Below are 23,932 nucleotides of genomic sequence, written 5' to 3'. Positions count from 1 at the left end.
GCTTCCACAGCAGATGTAGCTGTCAGAAGATTTTGTTCCTATCCATTATTTACTGTACCGAATTAGAAAACTCAGAATTGATTACAGAAAAAAGAGTTATTAGCTGCTTAGTAATTTAAATTATCTGCTCCCCCTTACTCCATTTTTTGTGAAGTTATGTTGACATTTGAAAAAAGAAGTTCTGTTGCTATAGCTACCAAGATGAGCTTCCAGCCATGAGATTATGATCAATAAAACGTGCCAGATGTGGCTCCAAGAGTTTTCATTAATGAAAAACCACGCGTGATAAGAATCTTTAGAATAATTCTAGGGGACACAAATGAGATGCTTTCAAATAACTAATCTGATGAAAAGAAAAAAGCAACTTGCACCCATAAGATTTTATCCCAAGCACTAACTGGAGCATTGCTCTCACTGAGAACACGGAGAAATGCAGCAAAATAGCCTTTCAGAAACACACAGCACGTACAGCTGAGCGCAAGCGAAAGGGGAACCCTCTGTTCAAAGAGGCTGCCACCGTTCCTTCCCCTCCTGCAGAACTGCTGATGTGCAGAACAAAACCCTGGGGCAAGTCATAACGAAGGCTGAATTCCCTGTCCTTGCAAAATCTCTCCTTCTTCGCAAGTTGTCTCAAGATCTCAGTATCTTGTTCCCTCTAGAGTATCAACCCGTACGTATTATAAATTCAAAAGAAAGATGCATTCACTGTTGGGCCTAATGAAGGCCCGCCAGCTATGCAGCCAGCAGAAGGGGACAGAAGCAGCAGAGGAGAAGCAGAGAGAGGAGCCTCAGAGCCAGGTCTTGCCAGCAGCTCCCTTCCCAGGAGCATGGCAGGGCGCTGAAGGGCTCGGGTCACCCTTCAGGCATCAACAGCCCTTAGAGTCTCTCTGCTGTGGATCCCTGCTCTTGTCTCTTGGAGCTCCTTCATGCAACAGTTTCCAAACACCTCTGGGTCTGGTTCTCTACAGCCTTGCCTTACCCTAGGTTGCCAAACGGACCAAAGAACATGACAAAGTCAAACACCACCATTCGCCAGGCTGCCAGCCCTATCTCTACCAGCTTCATCAGCCAAGCATATGAACCAAGGATCATTTTCTTCACCTCCACGCATACTTACCCTCCTCCACTTGGCTGTGGACACAGTTCTCCTCCCCTGACAGCTCCCGCACAGGTTAGAGCTGGATAAAAAGTAAAAGGAAAATGTTTATTAAAATTGACCATGCTTTAATGCTTATTTTTATGCGCTTTGCTTCTTTTTTTATGCACATTCTGTTATTTCCCAGTTCCCAGCTCATTTTCACTAGTGTGTCTCCAGGTTAATAAACTCACTCCAAGATACGTGGATGCTTTGAGTCTAATTCGAACACTCTGCATCCCTGGTTAGCGTATAACAGGTAGGGCACTTCTCTGCTGCCATATTGTCATTGAATTGTCCTGCGCTGGAACTGGATGCCACTGTATGTCACCATGGGAATGAAACATTAATTTAATGCTATCTGCGTTTATTGTATGGGCTGCCAAGGGAAACTGACAGTCCTCTACAATAATGAGCATGGGGGGAAAAAATCCATTTCTCATCAGGAATGACTCTTCCCGCCTCTCTCGTGCTGCTCATGTGTCTGTGGATCAATGGAGACAAGTCAGCTGGAAGTGAGAGAAAATTACAAAAATGTCTCAAAGCTTCACCTATGAGTGGATTTGATAATGATTCACCCACCACACAGGTCTGACTTTCTGCATCTTACATTGCTATCTTGCAGTTCAAATACATTTTGTGACATTTCCAAGTATCTTCCTGCAAAAAAATTGTTTAAATAAAAAGTGGAAAATGCCTAGGAGAATATTCTGGTACTTATTCAGAAACACAATATGCAATATTTTAATGTCAAGATTCAATTATATGCAGCTCTATCTGTAGGATAGAAGAGTTTTACAGTCACTGCTCTATATATCATGATACAGAAAGACACACACGGGATTCTTTGTGACAAATGGCCCTTGTTCTGCATGATAGCAGTAAAGCTAGTTGGGTTTTTAGCACAAGTATGAATTCTGCAGGTTTTGTTTAAGTGACTTTATAAAGGCCACACATCAGGGGAGGCCTGAAGGATGTCCGCAGGGTTTCTCCTCACAGGTAGGTGGATGCGTCAGGACGGGCTGGGAACCAAGTGGCTGAGGGGCAGCCCTGCAGCAAGGGACATCGGGGTTCTGAGTTCTGTATGGGCCAACAAGGCTCGGAAAAGGCAACCTGCCAGCTGAGCGACAGCAGGAGAGCCGCGGCCAGGTCTGGGGAGCCACCATTCAGGTGTGCTCAGCACTGGGGAGGCTGAAGGCAGTTTTTCTGTTACATGGTGAAGCTTCCCCTCTGAAATCAGAGATGGAGAGGAGGTTACTGGGATGAGAAGGACGCGTACAAAGCACAAACACATTTAAAGGAAGAAAAACACCCAGCAACTTGGAGGAAGGTAGTAAAGCGTCAACCCTCTGACAAGAGAACCGCACTGCGGCCCGGCTGCTGCCTGGCTGCCGGCCAGTCCATGTGAGACGAGGCGGCTTCGTGGGGGTGAGAGGGACACAGGCACGCAGGCGGCGAGGCCCGGGAGCCCCGGGCTGCCGAACGCACACGACCTGCGCGGCCATTTGCGGCCATCGAGGCACGCAACGCCCCCGCGCGGCGGGTTCCCCTCAGCGCCGCCGCCGGCCCCCGGCGCCCCCTGGCGGCGCCCGCCCGCGCCCGGCCGCTTCGCTGGGGACAGGCCCGGGCCGGGGAGAGGCCGTGGCCTCGCAGAGAAGGAAACGGAGATTTGTAGGCGCAGGAACACACAGTCTTCCTCCAGGAGAAGCTGGCAGGTCCTCCCTTCCCCCAGCACAGGGACAGTCTGGGTCCCAGGGCGGGCGGGGGAACCCCCAGCCTCAAAGGGAGAGGGGCGAGGCGGGCGGCGGCAGGAGCAGGTCTCCTGTGTGGATGCTCGACAAATAACCCACCTGGAGGTGGACACCCTGCAAGGCACAGCTCCGAGAACGTACAGGAGAGGAAACCCTCAAACCCTCTCCCAAAGGAGCTTCCCTCTTCCATCGGCCGTGGGGGGGGTCACCCCGCTGCAGCCCCTGCTGACGCCGGGCCCTCAAGACCACCGGTGGTCACCAGGCAGCTGCACATGGCTGACGCCACAACAGAAAGGCCTCATGCTAAGCTGTGGTTGGAACCAGTGTTCCCGGGCAGCAGGCTAAGATCTGTCATGGTTTCCGCTGAAGGGTGTTTCTTCCAGTGAAAGCATTTAAAGAATCATTTACACCCTCTCGGGAAAAGACCTGCACAAAATAATCTGCAGATACCTGCTCGTTAATGGGATGCTAAATGATGATGTAAAACACTGATCGCAGCAGCGAAACATCCCTGGGCTGATCAGAACTGACCTGTTGATGGAGACGATAAGCAGACAGGGTAACACTGGCATTGACACTTTGCTGAGCTAATTTACTTTTTAACACACCTTTTAATGCTGATGCTGACAAAAGCCAAACCAAGCATCCACTGGACAGCAAGTGGCTTCACAGGTATCTCCTGTATGGTGGTGTCAGCGGTGGAGTGTATTTGTCTCTGGTTGCAGCAGACAGTTTGAGCTGACTTTCAGAAGAGGGCAGGGGCTCACAGGCACTCATTACTCACAGCAGTCAAAGTATCTCTCTGAAATACACACCTGGGGGCACCTCTGAGTCATTTCCACACCCAGTTTTGTGGGTTTAGGAATGTGAAGAATGTGGATTATGCTGCTTTCCTTACTTGCTGGAGGTACATATCAACACTTCCCTTGGTACCGTAGGTGGAGAAGACAGTTGACAAATCCATCAGCAATACTGGTATGCCTACACTGCATAGAACGCAACAGACCCTAGAGCAAGTATTCTGCTGAAACATACACCTGCAAGGTATCCAGGATGCTGACACGCTACACCATGCTATGCAACACCCCTTTCTTTCCCCTTTATAATCATTAACCTCGTATTTTCCTTTTCAAAGGTAAATAGGCCAAATATGCTCTATTACAGTAGTCTCATTTGCATGTATCTTTTCTTCTTCTTTTCTTTTGCATTATATTTTTCTTCTTCAGGTAACTCTTCCACTCCCCATTATGCTGGGTAGCCTAGCTGACACCCTCCGCACCTTCAGCTTCCACAACAAAACACAAAAAGGAGTTAGCAGTTTAAATTACCCTCCCTACCCAGTCCCACTTCGCTTGTCATTCCCCCCAGCACACGCTGGTTAAAGATAAAATGAACAGTCCTGTAGGGAGTTCAGAAACATTCATCAGCTGAAAACTCCATAGGCAAAAATTCAGACATACCATCAGTCTTCAGTAATCATCTTCCAGATGCGTTTTCTGTGTCATTTAGCGAGGTTATGTTATGTACTTAAGTTACTTGAGACAGTTTTGCACGTAGCACATGTTAAATATAGTGATGCATTTTGACACTTCCTAAATTGGTGTCACAACCTCTTGGTACGTTCAAGGGGGAAGCCACCCTAAGCCAATCAACAGAACAAATTTGTTCTGTCAATGAATTCCTTAGCAGTTTGTGGGTTATCAGTGCCGGTAACTGCAGGGTTGGGGTTTTTTTTGTCACAGATGTAATAATTTTTTTTTGCTATTTTCAGAAGTAATTTCAGGTCATGTCATTCCTTCTAAGAAACTTCAGAGTGAAAGATTTTCCTTTTTGAGCATCCCTTAGTCCTTGTTTGAATTGGTCGTCCCCTGGCAAAGACAAAGATCTATTCGAATGTGAGCACTTCACCAGTGTGACTGAGCCATCTTCCGTTAATAGGATGCACTATGAAATATTTTATAGTATCAGATTAGCTCATCATTGATCAGTTTTACAGATGCAATTCCTTCCTCCCAAGATCTTTTCTTTTACATAACTGTACTGGCAGACTTAAATCTTGGCATCCTTTATGCTTTTATATATATACATATATATATCTCAAAACTCTGTAAGTTAGCTAATCTTTTCCTGAGAAAATTATCCAGAAAGTGATTGCAGCCTCACAAAACTAGATTGCTCCGTAAAAAGCATCAGTTCAATAGTACTCAGAAAAAAAGCATAATCAACTGTTACAGATTACTGGGAAAGGAAAATAAGCCTTCAGAGAGAGGTCTACAGAAGTCCAGGTGGCACAGAAATGTTGGAAAGGGATTAATCTCTCTGAAACAAGAACAAGGAGTCACCAAATCAGCAGAAACCAAGTTCAAAAAACTTGAAGCAAGTTGTAACTCATGGGAATTCCCTTCCAACTGAAACCAAGATAAGTTTACGTGGATTCCAAAGATGACTGTCCAAGGATGTGGATAAAAGAACTTTGAGCATCACCATAGAGACAACTCACACCACCCTCACTAAAGCCTCTGAGGTAATTCGTCTAGAGAAGACTATTGAGAAGAATCATCACATTTGACTGATCTTCTGGGCAACCCATAGATCTGGCACCTCTGGAGACAGATTTAGCTAGATGAGCTCTTGGTCAGATCTCCATTTCACTTCCCTCCTTCGCTGGCTAACGAGGAGTACATAAAGCACAAGCAGCGACAGCTCAAACTGTAAATACAGTAGGCATCAGGTGCTACAGATGAATTGGCAGTTTTCAGAATTTGTAATCCACAGGCTGAACCGCAGCAAGCAGGCACCCATTCTTTGTGCATCCCAAAGCAGATACAATGCATTGTCATCTTAAAAAGTCTTTAAGTTGCTCAGAAACTGTATCAAACGCACATACCTGCCCAAACCCTTGATCAGCTTCTACATTGTTTCATTTCAGTTTCATTTTAAAGAGTAAGTATGGAATGTAAAGTGCATCTATGGTTCCTTGATTGCCCGTAGGCCTGAATTAAGGCAACCTCCTCTAGTTCTTGCACTTCCTTCTGCTTCTGGAAGGAAGGAAGTAGAGTTGTCTCTAACCAGCTTTCAACTTACTCTAGAATGCAACCATTTAAGAAAAAAAATAAAAATAAATTAAAAAATCCCTCAATGAATAGGATTTAGCAATAGTCTTCCATATCCAACTCCCAAATACAACTAAGACATAACTACCTGTAGATATACCTCAGGGAGAAGAGGGTTGGGTTTGTTAGTGAGGGTCTGGGGGTTGTTTTTCAGTCTGTTTTTGAAAAGCAGCTGAATACTAAAGCAGACATTAGTACACTGGAAACAAAACAGCTGCTTTGAGCTAAAGAGGAAATAGCTCCTTTGAGAGAAAGGATGTCCACGGCTACATCCTATGCCAAGGGAGAATTCTTTCAAGTGTGTCACCTACCATATCCAGGATAGATAGGGCGGAAGTTGATGCTTAAAAAAAACCAAAACAAAACATACACAACCAAGAGAAGCCATTAAAAATGGCTATTAAGCTGGTGTATTTATGAACTACATAGAGTGTATGCCTTTGGGAGAGGTCAAAGTAATCCCAAATTGAAAGGGTTCAAATTCTGATATACTGTGCCTGTAATCAATTTCTGAACATTTCCACAGGCATCAACTGTTGGGCATTTTTTTTGTTTGTGTGGTTTTTTTCCTATCATGAACAATCTTTTGAAGACAAATACTTAAATATTCATATTTGCATGTGGGAAAGCTTACTTGTATTAAGAAACACTGGAATAAGAGGTTAGAGACATCCCATGATCATAATTTACACAGAGATAACTGGTCATGAAACCTATCAAGTGAAAAACATTATATGGAGACAATTAGACAAGAAAGTGTAGAGACTGAATAAGTGCACGGAGTTCAAAGATTTTTCTTCTCTTTATTTAAACACAAATACATTTACAGCATGCAGGTACGTTAAAACTATATGGCGTCTTCCCCAAACCAATTGTTTTAATGCATCTTAAGTGTACTGAAGGTAAATCATATTCCACAGGTAGACTTGTCCTCTCATGTCAAATTTAGAATTACACACAGTAGTGAGTCAGCATTTAAGTTATGTAAATAATTTAGTTGTTCACCAGAAATAAATATTATTTCACCAAGTTCCTATCCTAAACCATCTTTTAAAAAATATGATCTAGAGGAACATAAAAATAAGAACCATTCAAAGACTGCAAGTTGAAACAGCAGTGTGAACATTCCCCATATAGACTGAATACTTTAATTTACAAAAAACAGTAATTGTCCTGTCTGGCTGACCTATGACAGCCAGACCAGAAAACAAAAAGGTTGTTGGTTGTTTTTGTTTTGTTTTGTTTTTCTTTTTACATTAAGAGGCAGTTCTTGGTAAACTTCATAAAAGGTTTAAAATAAAAAAAAAGTTTAAATATAAAAAGGTGATGTACACTGAGCTACAGGCTAGTTATCACTTAATCACTTAATTTTTTTTTAATTTTTTTTTTTTTTTTTTTTTTTTTTTTAAACGCAGCAATTTTCAGCACCAAAACCCATGATAATTACCTACAGGAATGAAACCCTCATTCACAGGCATGAGAAAAAAATCCTGCTTCATTTGAATGTACTTTAAAGAAAGTGTGGTTTCTTGTTTTTATGATTGCAGATTAACAAATGAAGGTCTGAAAGCCTGTAGTTAACATTGAGAAAGATAATGGACAGTGCTGTTTCCATTAGGAGAAACTGCATTCAAAGTAGTTTGCTGTTCCTTTGCTTTCCTCAGTGTGCTGTCTTTAATCGTGCTCTAAAACAACTGGAGGTTTGGAGTGTTTGGCAGCCTTAATGAACAAAACAGTCTTAAAAGCTGAAAACTCCAAAATAGTGAGATTTCTGACTGATACACTCAACCTTTCAAAAAAATCAAACTATTAAAAATTCAGACTACTGTAGATATAGAAAAAAGTGGTTCAAGGTCTAAAATCTTACTACACTCCATCCTAATACAAATATTTTGTCTATTTATAATATAAAAGTTGAAAGTGATTTGCTGTCTGAACAGTCACAGAGTCTCTGCTGTTTCCACAAGAACTGATGAATACCCAGCAAAAAATCCAAGCCAGCACACAAAGTGGTACCAACCGGGTCTGGAAAGCTAACTGAATTTTTTCAGGAATATTCAAGTTCCTTCTTTCTCAAAGACCTGGTAACTAATTTCTATCCAGAAGGCAGCTGTTCTAAAAATTATAGTGGCTAAACCCTATGAATAAGTTAGGCAAATTATACTACAAAATTTTAAAACCCAGATTCAGCTCTGTGGGAGTACTGGAGCTCAAAAACAACAACAACAAAAAAAAAAAACAGTTTCATTTTGTTAGCCACTTTACAGGACTTTATTGCAAAGAGAAGAAAAATATTCAACAACTACTACTTTGGACATTTCATATACCTACTTACAAACAGATTACAAATACAATTCAGGGTAGCACTTTATTTTTATTTTTTTTCTTTTTTTAAACACATGTCTCTGGGATTTCCAGACACATCACTTTTAAAAAGTTATATCCTTTAAGAGTGTATCTGAATTCATTGGCCAGCTGCTGAAAAAAATTTAATTGAAAGTTAAAATTTTAGCCAAAAATTCCAGTACTGTGTACATAGTGGAATATCAAGTTAAACTTTAGATTGTGTTCATTTCACTATTATAAAATAGCAAAAGTGAACCATCACAGATACAGACAAATGGATAGACAGGCTCATCAAAACGAAGCAGAATGTTTTCACCCCACCAGACTGTACTGTGTGTAGAATCAAGAACAGGACAGACGGGATAATCCATTGACAAAGTCTTTTGTAAACTTAGGTTTACTCTTATTACTGTACAATATTTATCCTAAATTACCCGATAAACGGGCATTTAATCAGATAACAGTTAAACAGCCTTGTTCATATTGAACTTTTTAGTTCTGTGGTGTAGCGATCGCAGTGCCTCATGGCAGTTGTCATAAGCACACTTCAGTATTCTTACACTGTACAAATAAATTTAGTTCCAATGCTCTATGTAGCATTCCAAAAGAAAACTGTAATGTAGAGTGCCGTTCTAATTCAGTGGGACACGTAGTGTTATGTGAAGTGATAAAAATGAAAGTATACTTAAACACTGTTGCACATTCCCTAGGACAATAAGATGTACACAAATTAAGCTAGAAAGTTTGAACTAAGATTTTCTCAATGTACATTCAGCTTGGCACAGTGCAGACTAAATTTAAGACATGAAAGACAAACTGTGTAATGAGCAGAGCTACACTTTAAGTAACATGTCATTTTTCAAGACGCCAAAATTGCACTCTAGTTGGGTTTTTTTGGGAATCAGTTAGCAGAATTTGTAGAAGGGGGAAGAGCTGTACAGGCCAGGTATAATTTATACATTTTCAAAAAATAATCCTACAGTCCCCAAAGGGAGAGATTATTGTCATGGAATGACTCCCTCTACATGATATCCAATCCTCATGCTGCATTTACTTTTCAGCAACTGTAAATGAGAAAAATAACAGAGTTAAGTGCTCGTACTTCATAAGCCAAAAAAGCCAAGTTATTTACATTTATAGTAGACCATATTCACTATTTACATAGCCTTTAGGAGCCCAATTCTTAGACCACTCATATAAGTGCTAATAAAACATTTGCTTTAGAATAAGAAATTACTCAATGCAAAGCATTTAAGGAATGCTGCCTGTTACCAACAAATTTACAGAATGGTAAAATGACCAGGTATCCAATCTTGATTTCCTTAACGGAGCAAACATTGCAAACACAAATCAATTATAACCCAGCTCCATTTCCCATGACTGTTGGTACTTTTCCAGGCCAGTGAGAACTGTTAGGATACCACCTACCAGCTCCTGCAAAGTTTTGACTTTGCTAGTTTGGGAAGATGAAGTGGGAATGAAGACATCATTTGACATTAATCATCCTAAGAGTTTGATTTGCATAGGGAAATAGCAATTTACCATCTCTGTATTTCCTTAATTTTTCCAGAATAATTTTTCAAATGGTGGTCTCCAAATGTAAAACAGCACATCATGTTCCTACTGTACCAAAAAGTTCTTCTCTAACCAGAAGTTCAGATGCTTAGTATCTGTATTAGTCCTCAAAAAAAGTATAACAGACATTACTACAGAGAAAAATGATCCTGGCTACCTGAGTATTCCCAAGCTCAGAACAAATTCATAGTTAACAGTAAAATAAAGTCAAGAAAGTTTTGTTCCTTTACTTCCATAAGGGATAGGTTCTTCCAAAAACAAGATAGGAAAGTTGGAATAAATTGCGACCATTCTCCTGCCTTTAAGAGCTAAACTCTGCTTGGTTCTACGGCAATACGTAACATGGTGACATTAGAAGAATTCTATGAAAGCTTTACAACTGCTTAAGGGATTCTGTAAGCATATTACATGGGAGTTTTTTGGTGTGTTTGTTAAAAAGGTGTTCTAGCTAATACGTAGCAATTTTCCACTCCTTCATGATTTATCTACAAATAATCAAAAAAAAAAGTCAAAGTGCTAAGTCTCCCATTTAAATTCCCCAGGACCAACAGTGAAAGCTCTTTTCCAAAGTGAAATGCAAGCTCAAAATTTAGTTACTTATTGCCGATTATATCAACTATTATAAGTACTCTTAAAGAAGTATCAGACTAAATAGGCTCTCTTCAGTTAGAAATCCAGGCAACACCAGAGCACATGCTAAAGTAGGCATCTAAAATAAATTGGGTCAATCATACTTGAAATGTCTCTACATCGACAGCTGAGATAGCTACTTGGACTACAAAGGCAATCTATCTGAAGAATAATTCCACCACAGCAACATAATCAAGAATCCATGCATTGCCTGGTCCTTGCTCATTCAAGGTAAATGTTATTCATAGTTAAAGTACATATCACTTCAACCTCATTTACCAAACATTACCAGGTACTCTAACTAGTACTACAGTCTGATTTTTCTCTAAATTGGAGAGAAAATTTTGAAAAGTCAGCTAATAAAAAGAAACAAATGGAAACAAGGTTAACGTAAGCTGCTCTGGAGCCCTTAAGAAGAGAAGCACCCAGGAATCAAGCATCACACCATCATTTTAGGAGTATTTTCGAACTGAACCTTAACTAAGATACCTTAACTAAAGGAATGTCTAAAAGACATTTATATGAATGCTCAAAAGTGAAGTTGACAGAGACTGCAGCAAGGCATTACTGTTAGGTGACCAACAGACCAACTATAATGCAGATGTTGATAAAAACTAGACATGATTCTGTGAGCAACTTAAGCATATTAAGTACTAGACTACATATAATTACTTAGGAGATTAAAGACATTTTCAAATAAGTGTATACACTAATTTCAATTACTGTAACTGTATTTTAACTAGGCTAGCATTTTAAATTTACTGGCTGAAGACATTAATTTTTCTGTTAAATACCTCCAAATTACTTACACGTGAAGGAGTGTGCAACTGTAGTAAGAACAGCAAATAGACAACATATAAGAATAAGGTAATTTTTTATTTCATCACTGAATGTTTTATAAGGAAAACCATATTTTTAAATTCTTCTGCCCACTCCTTTCCCAAACAGTAGCTGTTGGCTGTTATCTATTATCTTATTAGATATTACCTCCAACTGACTGTTTTCACATTTCGTTCTACTCCACCAGAACAACTCCAGACTATCATTTTACAACAAACACCAGTTTTGTAACAAAAACAGCAGCAGCATTAGTCAGATGTACATGTATACTATTCCTCCAACTATAAAATTTTGTAAAAAAAGTAAGTTAATCTGATTATTCGAGTAGTTTTATGCCACAGAATGAACCGTAACAGAACTAATACGAAGTGGTTTAATCATACATTTAAAAATCCTACAAAACAAACTTACACTTTGTCTTGCCGTCCTCCACCTCCACGCAGTGCAACTGGCTGGCTGTTCTGAGTGAACGCACCTCCACCACGAATTGCACTTGGATGAGTTGGAGAAGCTGCTGGATGCTGGCCAGGACGGATAGGCTTAGCTGCATGGAAAGAAACATGACTTACAAATATATACATCACAATTTTACCTTTGATTATTCCAATTTACTAATGCTTTATTTTACAGTATCCCAAGTGTAATAACCAAAACTGAATGCACTTTGAATAAGAAACAAGTTTAGGAGACGGTATTCTGAGAACCTAACAGATTAGTACCAACTATAACATGCCCTGAAAAATAGACAAGGTTTTGCTTTTATAGTCCCTGTTAGAATTAAAGCTAGCAAAGCTTTTGATAATGATTATCTTCACATGTTATTATCTGCACACTAAATTTCCCTGTAAGAGTCCTATTTCTTGGCAATAAGAACTCAAATAAAACACATCGCTAGATGAAGTTTCATGAGAGTTACGTTCCTGTAAGGAATCATTATATACCTTGCTGTATTTCCCACATCTATTTGATTGATAAGCTACTCTGCAAGTGGTTCTGCGTACTGATTACCCCACAGGTAACATTGCTTCATCAACTTCTTACCACCATATAAAAATAAAACCTTGCTCTATTACTGAATTCAAAACCAGTAGTTTTGACAGGTATTTCACAAGCTGCATACACTTTGATAAACAAAGTGTATTTTCAATGAGTTTTGCACTAGCTCTTAACAGGAGATGCACAACAGTATGACTTTACAAAGTTCTGTAATGTTAAACAGAAGCATTTAAAGTTTCATCAGGTAAGAGTGGATATAGAGTACCTACGGGGAGCAAACGCACCAGAGAAATGCTTCTCAAGTTCTGCCTTATAGGAAGCTGATCTCCAGTAAGACATGTCTGTAGTTCAACTAGACATTTAAGTACAAGAGTCTGTGTACTTATGGTGAGCTCACTAGAGAATTCCGTTTGTCTTCTTGGAGACCACTTGATAGAAAAATAAGACAGGAAAGCACCCGTCTTCAGGCCACCACTTGAAGCAACCAAGAAAAAAAAATTATGACTTTACTCTGCAATAGCTCTTTGCACGCTTGCGGAATATGAGCGAAGTTTAACTGCAATGCTCATTTCAGTTGCATTCACAATTAACAGAAGCGTATTGATTACTGAAGTCCTGACACAGGACAACAAAAAGGCTGGAACACGTAGTTCTACAACAACAATGTAATAGGCACAGTTCAGTCCTCCACAGGTCACACACCCTCTTGGTCCTCAGCACTTTACAGCATAATGGCAGGTGGAGGACCAAGGGAGTACGACTGCCTTCCCACCACACAGTAAGAAACGCTATTAGCTACTACAGACTTCTGTTTTTCCCATGTTTTTCCCCTAGGGAGGGCTATCGAGTACTATCTGTTTTGGAACAAAGAACCAAAAAGGCAATTTGGGATATTAAAAGGTTAGTTGAGGGTTTCTGTCTGCCACAAGATCAAGAGACAGCAAGATGATTTTGTTGTTGTTCTTTAAGGTGATGGCTTAATCTCTCTCCTTACTTTGGAATACCTACTTAGCCTTTGAAATTCTTACGGAATCATGGTAAAGACCTAAGACTCGCATTCAGTGTTTTGTTTTGTTCTAGGAAACGGAACACACATTCAGGCTAGTATGCCTTTCCCAGCATGTACAAAAATCCAACTAGCAGGAAGAGACCCACTTAAATAAATAAAAACCCCAACCAACCATGCACCACCACCCACCCACCCTTACAGTATTAACCAAAATATAACTCATGGTAGAAAATACACTATGTTCACACATGCAGTTCTAACTAGGGTTGAAAGATCCATACATGCACAAAGATCAAAGAAATCAGGAGACAGATGAAGCTTTACAGGGCAAGGGATTCTTTACTAACCAATTTGCGCAGAATGTCCTCTTCTGGCCATATTCTTGGATCTCACAGCTTCCTTTATACGATCTACTTCTTGCTGATACCGTTTGCGATCACGAGAAGCATTCTCTTTGGCTTCCTTCAGTGCAGACTCCAAAGCTTTAACTCTTTCAGCTGTAGCTCTAAGTCGCTTCTCCAGTTTAGGAAGTTCACAGCGAAGATCTGCATTATCACGTACCAGCTATAAAAACGGAATCGATTATTTTCTTGGTATCTCTCCTTCGTGGGAAGAGCCAAACACCCTCCTGCCCCTCAACAGGCAAAGCAGTAGGGCTATTATATTATCTTTGCTTAAGCTTTTAGTAAATCTAATAGTTCATCTGTAAGATTGTCATTTGAAAATCAGTTACTGTGGAAGAACGTGCAACCCAACATAGGCACTTAAAGTCTACATTCTTTTTCAGTCAGAGACAGACAGGCAAGCATCCCCCAGACTGATATACTAACTCGAAACACTAACTTGGATGTTCTTCAGTTTAAATGCAGCTATTTGGTTACATTCCCACATGCATATAAAGCTATTAATTTACTTTATAGGAAAACTTTAGTCTACTGTTTTATATCAAGAGACACAGTCAAGACATAGAAGTATTAAATTATAGAACAGTTACTTGATGACCAATATGCATTCAGTCACTTCTATAATAATGCACTTTAAGTAGTTTGTTTTCAATTAAAACTTGAAATTAAGCCTCATTGTACCTGCTTGTGAACCTTTGTAAGCTGTTCAAGATTATTCTCAAGAAAGGAGATCTTCTGTTTTTGTGCAGCGCTGCCTCCTGTATCATCCGAGTCAATCTCAGCACTCTGCAGTAACAAAGGCATGCGGAGGGAGAGAGGAGGCTGAGTACACATCTGAATTTGCACATTAAGATCAAGCCAGAAAAAAAATCACACCGCATAAAGATCAATTCCTAATTTAGTTTTAAACTGAAATTTATGTAGCATTCTCAGAAACCCCCATTTTCACTACAGCACCACATTACCTTTTTCACTCTAGTAGCCAGATCTTGAACAAACAGCTTCCGAAGATTGTGAAGAGTCTGAAGTTCTTTTGCCTACAGTTAAGGACAAGGAATAAAAAATGAAGAAAAAAAAATTTAAAACAGAACTCTGAAGGGCATGGGGGAAAGCAAGCAAGTACTGACATTTCCTTTGGAACATGTTCTGACTATCTTACCACAGTCTCTTCTAAACCCTTTAAATCTTGCCTCGCTTGTTCCCGTCTGTCCTGCATAACCCTAAAAGAGAATAAAATCATGCTGAAGATTGAGCAAGATTGGAAATGTTAATGTTTTAGGAGACTAGAGTGATAAACACTATATAGTACAAATGAAAAACGTTTTTCAGTTGAAGCCCTCAATTAAGAATGTAACCAACAGATGAAACAACACTCAGAAATCCACATGGAGTAGGACGGCAGTGGGGAAGTTGCAGGTGGAAAAGAGGGAAGTACTTTTAATATTGAAGCAATACAAACAAATACATTCAGATGCATAAATAAGTTTCTAGAATAGAATCGTTTAGGTTGGAAAAGACCTTTAAGATCATCAAGTCCAACCATTAATCTAGCACTGCCAAGTCCACCATTAAACCATGTCCCTAAAGAAAGGCTCTCGGAGACAGGCTCATGAATATTTAGAGAGATGATCTCCTACAAATGTTCTTAGCTCTGACCATCTCTTAGCTGAGATGACAAGTATCATGTGACACATTAAGGATTTTTTTTTTTTCTTTGTTTTGTTCCCCCACCTCACCCCCAACACATTTGTTGTTGACTATGCTAGCTTTGGCAATCTCAGTTTACAGGAATATAACTTAATGATTATCAGTTTACAGAGCTTCTGTATTGTTTAACATGCTCCTATTGTTTAACATGAAAGCATTTACTGCACTGCTAATGTTATCTCTCAGAATTATAAGGCAGTGCAATTACTAAAATGACAGGATACAGGAAAGGAATTTGGACTTGCTAAATAATTAAGCATTTGAGGTAATAAAATATTCTAAAGAATATCTCAGCATCCTCTCCATTTTCCTCACTGGAAAAGTAGTTCCAGGCATCTTAGACAACTCTACATAAAAAACCAACCAAACAAAAAGAATAAAGCGTGAATAATCCACACTGTTTCTGTCCTGTCATTTGCCATGCACATGTCATAAGACATACAATGGAAATAACTGGATTCAAAAAGGCTGGGGGAAGACACAGAACACCAAACTAGTTTATAGTCTTTTCCTGCAAGTCTTTTGAAAAGGAAAGTTTCTAACATAGCAAGTGCCTTTAAGGGATATATGCTATTCACAGTTTAGCCTGCAAACTGAAATAAGAAGCAATAGTGTGCTACATATATCAAGTGTTACAAGACAAGAAAACCTACTGTAACTAACATAGTGTTCGTAATCGTTGTGGCACATAAATAAATCAGAATAAGATGGATTCACAAGACCAGAGTACTGTTAAAATTTTAGTCAGTTAAACCAACATCGTATTTCACAGTAAGGCTAAATGAAAAAAAAAAAAAAAGATAAAAGTGTTGCTTATTGGTTACCAGTACAAACCAATCAGGTCCCTCTGATTATTTCAAATTCTACAACAAAAACCTGAAAGCCACTGTGTGTTTTTAAACACAGCCAAAAAGCATGCACTTTTGAAAAAGTTTAAAGTATAATGTATTTTAACTTCTGTAAAGAAATTCACATATGCCAGAAAGGGGTTGCTACTGATACTCTACAAACATTTTCAGGTTATTATGGTCAGATTTCTAGATGTCAAGAACTGTTTTTCAGCTTGCCCCTTGGATACTTACCTGCAAGCAGAATTCAATTCCAATTACTGCATTAACTTTTCAGTCTCTAATTCACTAATACACTGTTTTTAGTTACTCAATGAAGTATGCAGCTGTTTCATCTCAAGAATAAGCCAGTTAGAACCACCTAACTAGTTAAATCACACAAGAACCAAAAAAGAGTAAGGGAACTATTACAAGCCTCTTCCAGTCTCAGAGCATGCAATTGAAGAGTTAATTACTCCAACCTATAGCATATTAACAAAGAAAAACTTCTGGCCTTCGTATCTTTCAATATTTTACTTCCAACTTTAAATATTAAGGCAGTGCAAAGGTTTCAGAAAAGCTAAGTTCAAGAAGGCTCTGAACACCCTCACTTTAACAAGCACATCATACAGTAAGAGCCACTTCTTCATATTAGGTTACTAGTTTTTTAACTGTAAGTGTTCCCACATGGATTTATTTTATGCATGATTATCACTTACGTAAGTTCATGCAGTTTTCTACTTTTTTCCTGATCAGTTGCTTTCAACTTCTCATGCTCCACTCTAAGACGCTCCTGTTCAAGCATCATCTTCTGGTTTTGGCTGAACACAGAAAATAAGTATTACATCAACTGAACCTGTCAGACATTATATTCAGTAAAGCAGCACAAGTTAGAAAGACACTGCTTGAGGAAACCCTTGCCACTTCCCTCCCCCCAAACTGTGCTTCTGTACTCACACAGTCCACAGATATTTGGCACTAACAAAACAATGACAATTGCTTACTCTTGAAGTTCAGTGATAAGTTTCTCCTTTGCATCAACTTCGTCTCTTAGGCTACTGATTTGTTTCTGATGTGTCTCACGATGACTCTGAATTTGCTGTTCCACAGCTTGCTATTAGAAAAAACAGTATGTATTATATGCTTTAGGAAGTCGCCATACTTCACTTTGGTTTAAAAAAAACAAACCCACAATGAAATTAACTTACCTTGACTTCATTTGCAGTTTGAACCTTATTTAGGTGCTCTTTCTCCATCTCATGGACTTTTTCTAGTAGGAATAGAGGAGAGAAAAGAAAGTAAGTTTCAGCCAGGTAACTAGGCAACCACAGGGAAGATGGTGTTAATTCCCCCTTCCCTTCCCAACACCTTAAAATTTGGGAAAGTTTCCTCTCCAAAGATCAATGAAGTCAGTAACATCCTTAATTTAATCCTATCCACAGCAGTTCTTTCAAACAGCATATGTGCTTTCCCATTGAGTAATTCTACATGTTCAGTAGCAAAAAGCCATTCTATAGCTCTGCTCTTCAATCTAAATAGAACAGAACAATTTCTTATTTATCACTATATACTTAAAATGGTGGTGGTGGAAGGTGGGGTGTAGGGAGGCAATTCCTACCCTGTGCTCGGAGTTGAACTAATTCTTCATTAAGGGAATCTACAGACTCTTCCAGTTGCCTTTTCTTCTGTTCCACATTCTGAAGATACTCAGTCAATGACTTGATCTTGGCTTCATGCTTGTAGAATGGAAAGATTCATTTACTTTGGAACTAGGTATCACAGAATTATATCTGCATAAACAGTTTATACTTATTTTTAAACAAGTAACCTGATCTCAAAACAAAAGTGGTGCCAACTCAACTTAAGAAGAATATGACTACTCAAGTAGATGTGTAATGCAGCCTGTAAGACAATGTCTTTATTCTGGATTGGAATGAAATACATTTTTGGCTGGGAGAAGAGATGTTTTGAATGTTAAATACTAATCAGAGGCATGAGAGTCCCACTGTATTTAGAAGACTGCACTGAAACATGCATCTCCTGGTTTAAAAAAAAGTGACCATCTGTATGTAAAACAAAATATAGAAAAACTGAAGTGCATACATAGTTTGCAATTTGCGGAGTTTTAGAAGTCACATTGTTAGAAAAGATCAGTAATTGCATTAAAAATGGCCTTTCTCACACTAGAAGTAAATTCAACCTACTCTGCAGCCTACTATAATCTTACTGTGCCAGTGCTACCTCTCCCACTTCCAACTTGCTGCATTACTAGGCAGAGTGCTCACTACCCACTGCTTCTGTAAGACTTGTATTTGTAAAGGATCCTGTGATGGAGAACATATGGACCCTAGTATTTAATACAAATGCTACAAAAGCAGGATCAGGCTACAGACATATTGCAGAAATCCTGACATCCCGTCACACAATTACTCAAAAGCATCCAAATTGAAAAGAGTATTGAGGATACATCTGAGTCTTGTGGCTGTTCCATTACAATGTACTTTGTTAGGTGCCAAGAAGAAATTGCAACTCCCCCCCCAGCAGGTTAATGAATTCAAAAGAACATTTAAGAAGTACAGCATAAAGAAACATTTACCTGTGAGATACGGAGCTGGCAGGCAGCCAACTCCTTTTCGTTTTCTTCCATTTTCTTATTGCTTTCTGCTTGTGTGCCTTCTAACTGTTTGCATCGTTTCACCATTGTTTTTACTTCAGATTTCATTTTACTAATGTACAGTCTCGCAACTGTGAATTCTTCATCTATCATGCCAGTTCCCTCAGGCTGCTGAGAAGTGCAGAGTGACACATTTAGAACACTCGGATAACAAAACAGAATTAAAGATGAGCTGGAGCGAACTGAAGTGCCCAGCACACATCCCCTGCCTCAACTGATAATGAGAGCATTTACACACCAAAACATAACTTTTAAGTTTTCTGATTGATTATTTAGAAGTTTGCACAAAGGCAATGAATCACTTGAAGAGGGAAATACATTTCACTATAGATTTATAACACTGCTTACATTCTTGTCCTACAGCGATCTTCTAGATTTATCTTTTATTTCAGTTCCTCATTCCATTTTTAACAAATAACATCTTGATTGCCACTGTAGGTCAGCATTAGATTTCCAAGATGCTGCTGTTGATTATGAACATTTCATATGGTAGTTTAACATTATGAATGAAGACAGAAAAAAAATCATACCTGCTCTTCAAATTCTGTTTGGGAATTGATAATTCACAGCATAAGCAAGGGATAAGCTTATTCCCAAGTTATTGATATACATGAGGCTTTTTATGGTGGTTATTTTTACCGTACTAAGAAAACTGACCCCACCTATCCACAATGTATGTGCATAACACATGGCATTAAAAACTGCACTAATTCTTACCTTGACATCATTATTTCCTACAGCAATTCCTATCTCTGCAAGATCTTTTAGTAAAGAGGCCATCATCTCCGTCGCTCGTTTCTTCTGATGGTTGGTCATTTCTTTAAGTTTCTGAAGCTCAGCATCTATACTGGCTAGGGTGACCTACAGTAAAAGAAGTTATACTTCAATAAACAAAACACACTCTTGATTTTAGAGCTACTTTCCTATTATTTATTTAAATACAGCAACATGTAGTTGCCTACTAAAGTGTCCTGGTTTTATGCCTAATACCAGATTGGTATCAATCTATGTGAATACACTGTATAGCAAAAATTTAGAAGCCCTAGAGTGATGGTGTTTCTTCTGAAAACAAAATGTGAAGTACTGGGGAGAGAGGCCTTCAGCTCATGAAAGATAATCTTACAACTCCACAATAAAATTCACATCAACCTTGCTAAACAGCATTCAGAATTATATATAGTTAAATATTGCAGAAGATTGCATTTATGAGATAAAGGTAATGGACAACAAGTCGAACATTTTTCACCATATTTTGGTAAAGGAAAATAATTTCATCTTTACCTGCACAGCTTTTAACTCTTTCCTACTTGCATATCAAAAAATGGCACCCAGTTTGGAGAGTTCATAAGCACTACACTTACTCTACAGCAGTTTTTCAGCTAGCTTGAGCTGCTGTGGTTGTAACGGCTGCAGCTCAGCAGCCTGCATACTCAGAAGTTGTCTGCTCTCTCTTCTCCAGTTTTAAAAAAAATGCCTGAAGTTTTACAGTAGGGAAGTTTCAGCCAGTGATGCCAAAGGATGGTTACTGCATGGGTTAGCTGTGACAGACTGAGAACACTGAAATGTTTTTATTTTACTACATCTCAGAACAGTTAGAATCATAGAATTGTTGAGGTTGGAAGGGACCTTTAAGATCATCGAGTCCAACCTTTAGCCTACCCTGACAAGAGCCACTTCTAAACCATGTCCCTAAGTGCCCCATCTACCCTTTTTTTAAACACCTCCAGAGATGGTGAATCCACCACCTCCCTGGGCAGCCTATTCCAATGTTTAATAACCCTTTCAGTGAAAAAATGTCTCCTAATATCCAATCTAAACCTCCCCTGACGTAACTTGAACCCGTTTCCCCTCGTCCTATCACTTGTCACCAGGGAGAAGAGGTCAGCCCCCATCTCTCTACAACCTCCTTTCAGGTAGTTGTAGAGGGTGATAAGGTCTCCCCTCAGCCTCCTCTTCTCCAAGCTAAACAACCCCAGCTCCCTCAGTCGTTCTTCATAAGGTTTGTCCTCCAGACCCCTCACCAGCTTTGTAGCCCTTCTCTGGACACGCTCCAACACCTCAATGTCCCTCTTGTAGCGAGGGGCCCAAAACTGAACACAGTACTCGAGGTGGGGCCTCACCAGTGCCGAGTACAGGGGGATGATCACTTCCCTAGTCCAGCTCACCACACTATTCCTGATACAGGCTAGGATGCTGTTGGCCTTCTTGGCCACCTGGGCACACTGCTGGCTCATATTCAGCCGGCTATCAACCAACACTCCCAAGTCCTTTTCTGTCGAGCTGCTTTCCAGCCATTCTGCCCCAATCCTGTAGCGCTGCATGGGGTTGTTGTGACCCAAGTGCAGGACCCGGCACTTGGCCTTGTTGAACCTCATACCATTGGTCTCAGCCCATCGGTCCAGCCTGTCCAGATCCCTCTGCAGAGCCAACCTACCCTCAAGCAGATCAACACGCCCGCCCAGGTTAGTGTCATCTGCGAACTTACTGAGGGTGCATTCGATCCCTTCATCCAGATCATTGATAAAGATATTAAAGAGAACCGGCCCCAGCACCGAACCCTGGGGGACACCACTTGTGACTGGACACCAACTGGATTTAACTGTTGCTTTCTCATGGATTGAGTTATTCATGACACTTAATGGACATTAAAAGTTATAATATCTAGAATCACTTGATTATCTAAAAGGAACTATGTATAAACAAAACAAAAAGAAAACAAAAAAGCCAAACCACGCACTTCAGAATCATACACAGATACAGCTACCCTATTCCACCAAGTTTTAAGTGCTGCTCATAATAGGAGGACCAAAGACCATCTGACTTTCAGCCAACCTTAAGAAGATCTAAGTAACTAATAAAGATTACTCAGCTCAGAATACGTGTAAGTTTAAAGATAGGTTTCATGATCTTGTGAATGACAATTTTAATGCCAGTGTTGTATCTAGTCAAATCTTACTAAGTAAAAATTGAAAGCCACATTGACTAGAAGACCCAGACCCACTCAGTTTTCATCTTCAAGAACAGAGAAGAATGAGACTTCCACCATCACATATTCTGCTGCAATGCCAGCAAACAAGCTGGTCCTTTCCAGTACTTACAATTTTAGGATAGTGGGTAGAGTATTAACCGTTTAAAATTGATTGAAGTCTGCCAAATTATTGGCTACCAAAACTGTCAGTCAATTCAGAAAATATGCAGGCATCTGAGGAGGTGTATGGTATTCATCCTGCAGGACTGATGCTGCATCTGTATTTTAACCAGGGCTATCTTTTGGAATATGTCCTCAGTATTCAGGACTACTCCCTTCAGAAAGTAAAATCAACTGCCTGTTTTTGAAGGCATCAAGATAAGTTATATTTTACATGCCATAAATACACCATGCAAATACACATTCCTTTCAAGAAAAACTCACTCTAATTTCAAGATTGGAAGGAGCAATTCTTAAGGGAAGATTACCCCAACTGCACCAGAAAGACAAACAAAATTGAGTCAGGTCACCAGCACGTAATGAAAGTGTTAGCTTCTGATATCTAGAATTTCTCTGAATACTCTTCAGGTAGTAAAATCCCATAGGTACTAAAAAGATGAGCGCTATCAAGATCAACATACACTGTGCATTTTCCTGATGCTTACTGGTTTTAGAAAATCATCCTTTGCTAAAACTAGAAAAGTTTTAGACTTAAGCTCCCATTTTCCCTTGGGAAATATCTTTAAATGACTTCAAGCAAGAAATACAGGTAAGGCAAGAAAAGTTACGTCGAAGACTGTCAGTAATTTCTTATCCCAATTCCGTACCGATTTTTGATTGAGTTCATCACTAAGCAGTTCGTATTCCTTTGCCTTATCTTCTACTTCCTGAGACTTCTGATCATAATTGACAGCTAATTCTTCAAGGGCTTGTAGCACCTCTTTCACTTCCTCTTTAGAGGCATCGTTTTCAGCCTGAAGGCGATTCAACTCTGCTTGCAGGTTGTCTTGGTCCCGTCTGGTTGATGCTAGAAGCTGCAACATTGATAGAGATTTAATGAAAATTACAACAAATAATCATCACGAAAGTTCCATGTGTAAGTTGAATCTTCAACCTTTTACCTACTACAATCGCTTATATCTACATTTTTAGTGTCTAACATCATGCAATAAGGATGTCGAGGACAGGTACAGTGAAAGTATAATGAATAATTACATTTATCATCTGTATCCACAGTTCTTTAGCTTTTAAAGTATTTTTAAAATGGAAGCGATTACAGATCAAGTGCAACTGGACAGCAACTGGAAACGTACACAGAATACTGCAAGTTCTCAAAAAGGCCGCTGAACACTACTCATGAGTCTGAAATTGTCACCAGGCTGGGCACTACGCTTCCGGCATTTTCACACTATTAGCTGCTGAAGAATAATTAGACAAAGTGAACAGTTGCTAAAGAGGCAGATTTATTTATTGAAGTAAGATCAAACAGTAGCTCCAACTTCCCGAGTCCTCAACCCAGTTCCTTCTTGCCATGTACACAAAGATTACTATTTTTTAAATCTTTGTGCTATATAGAATTATTTTGTCTAATATCTTGGCTAAATGAAATTAGCCATTTCATTATTAATAGGTATTTCACCAATTTAATTAAGTTACATAACTTGCAACACGTGCAAACAAATTGTTTGAATATTCTAGCGAATATGGTGTGAAGTAACCCATAGATACTTCCTTTTTCATTATGGGCCATTACATTTCGCTCCTCCTCCTCCTCTCTCTGTACAGCAACTGATCAAAAGTAAACCTTAAAACAAATTTCTTACAGTAAATCAAGGTATCTTCGGTTTTGACAAACTGCTAACTTTGCACGGGGAAAACCGTCGATGTCTTTGCATAAAATGTTTCAATTCCTTCAATCTTCATGGATACTTAAAGTTCAGGTAAACTGGTTTAAGTT

The 23,932-nt window shown here is 39.4% G+C and overlaps 1 protein-coding gene across 2 annotated transcripts in view; it reads right to left on the bottom strand.

Annotated features, from left to right (window-relative positions):
• Positions 1-6,782: 6,782 nt before the first annotated feature.
• The window catches only part of KIF5B (kinesin family member 5B), a 38,363-nt gene continuing 21,213 nt past the window's right edge, over positions 6,783-23,932 (bottom strand). Inside the window, exons 14-26 of one of the 2 annotated variants that reach the window (XM_063324502.1) lie at positions 22,803-23,009; positions 19,725-19,868; positions 18,930-19,115; positions 17,952-18,069; positions 17,542-17,603; positions 17,338-17,447; positions 17,053-17,154; positions 14,959-15,019; positions 14,765-14,836; positions 14,481-14,585; positions 13,743-13,959; positions 11,802-11,934; positions 6,783-9,409 (exon numbers count right to left, since the gene is read on the bottom strand). In XM_063324502.1, the coding sequence (XP_063180572.1) occupies positions 9,403-9,409; positions 11,802-11,934; positions 13,743-13,959; positions 14,481-14,585; positions 14,765-14,836; positions 14,959-15,019; positions 17,053-17,154; positions 17,338-17,447; positions 17,542-17,603; positions 17,952-18,069; positions 18,930-19,115; positions 19,725-19,868; positions 22,803-23,009 (1,524 nt within the window). In that variant the 3' untranslated portion in view covers positions 6,783-9,402. Of the gene's footprint in view, positions 9,410-11,801; positions 11,935-13,742; positions 13,960-14,480; positions 14,586-14,764; positions 14,837-14,958; positions 15,020-17,052; positions 17,155-17,337; positions 17,448-17,541; positions 17,604-17,951; positions 18,070-18,929; positions 19,119-19,724; positions 19,869-22,802; positions 23,010-23,932 lie in introns of both variants that reach the window. The other variant, XM_063324501.1, reaches the window with a different exon arrangement.

The sequence above is a fragment of the Chroicocephalus ridibundus genome, chromosome 2 (assembly GCF_963924245.1).
Source record: "Chroicocephalus ridibundus chromosome 2, bChrRid1.1, whole genome shotgun sequence".
Lineage (NCBI taxonomy): Eukaryota > Metazoa > Chordata > Aves > Charadriiformes > Laridae > Chroicocephalus > Chroicocephalus ridibundus.
Note: the sequence above shows the minus strand (reverse complement) of the source record. Positions and strands in the feature narration are given on the sequence as shown.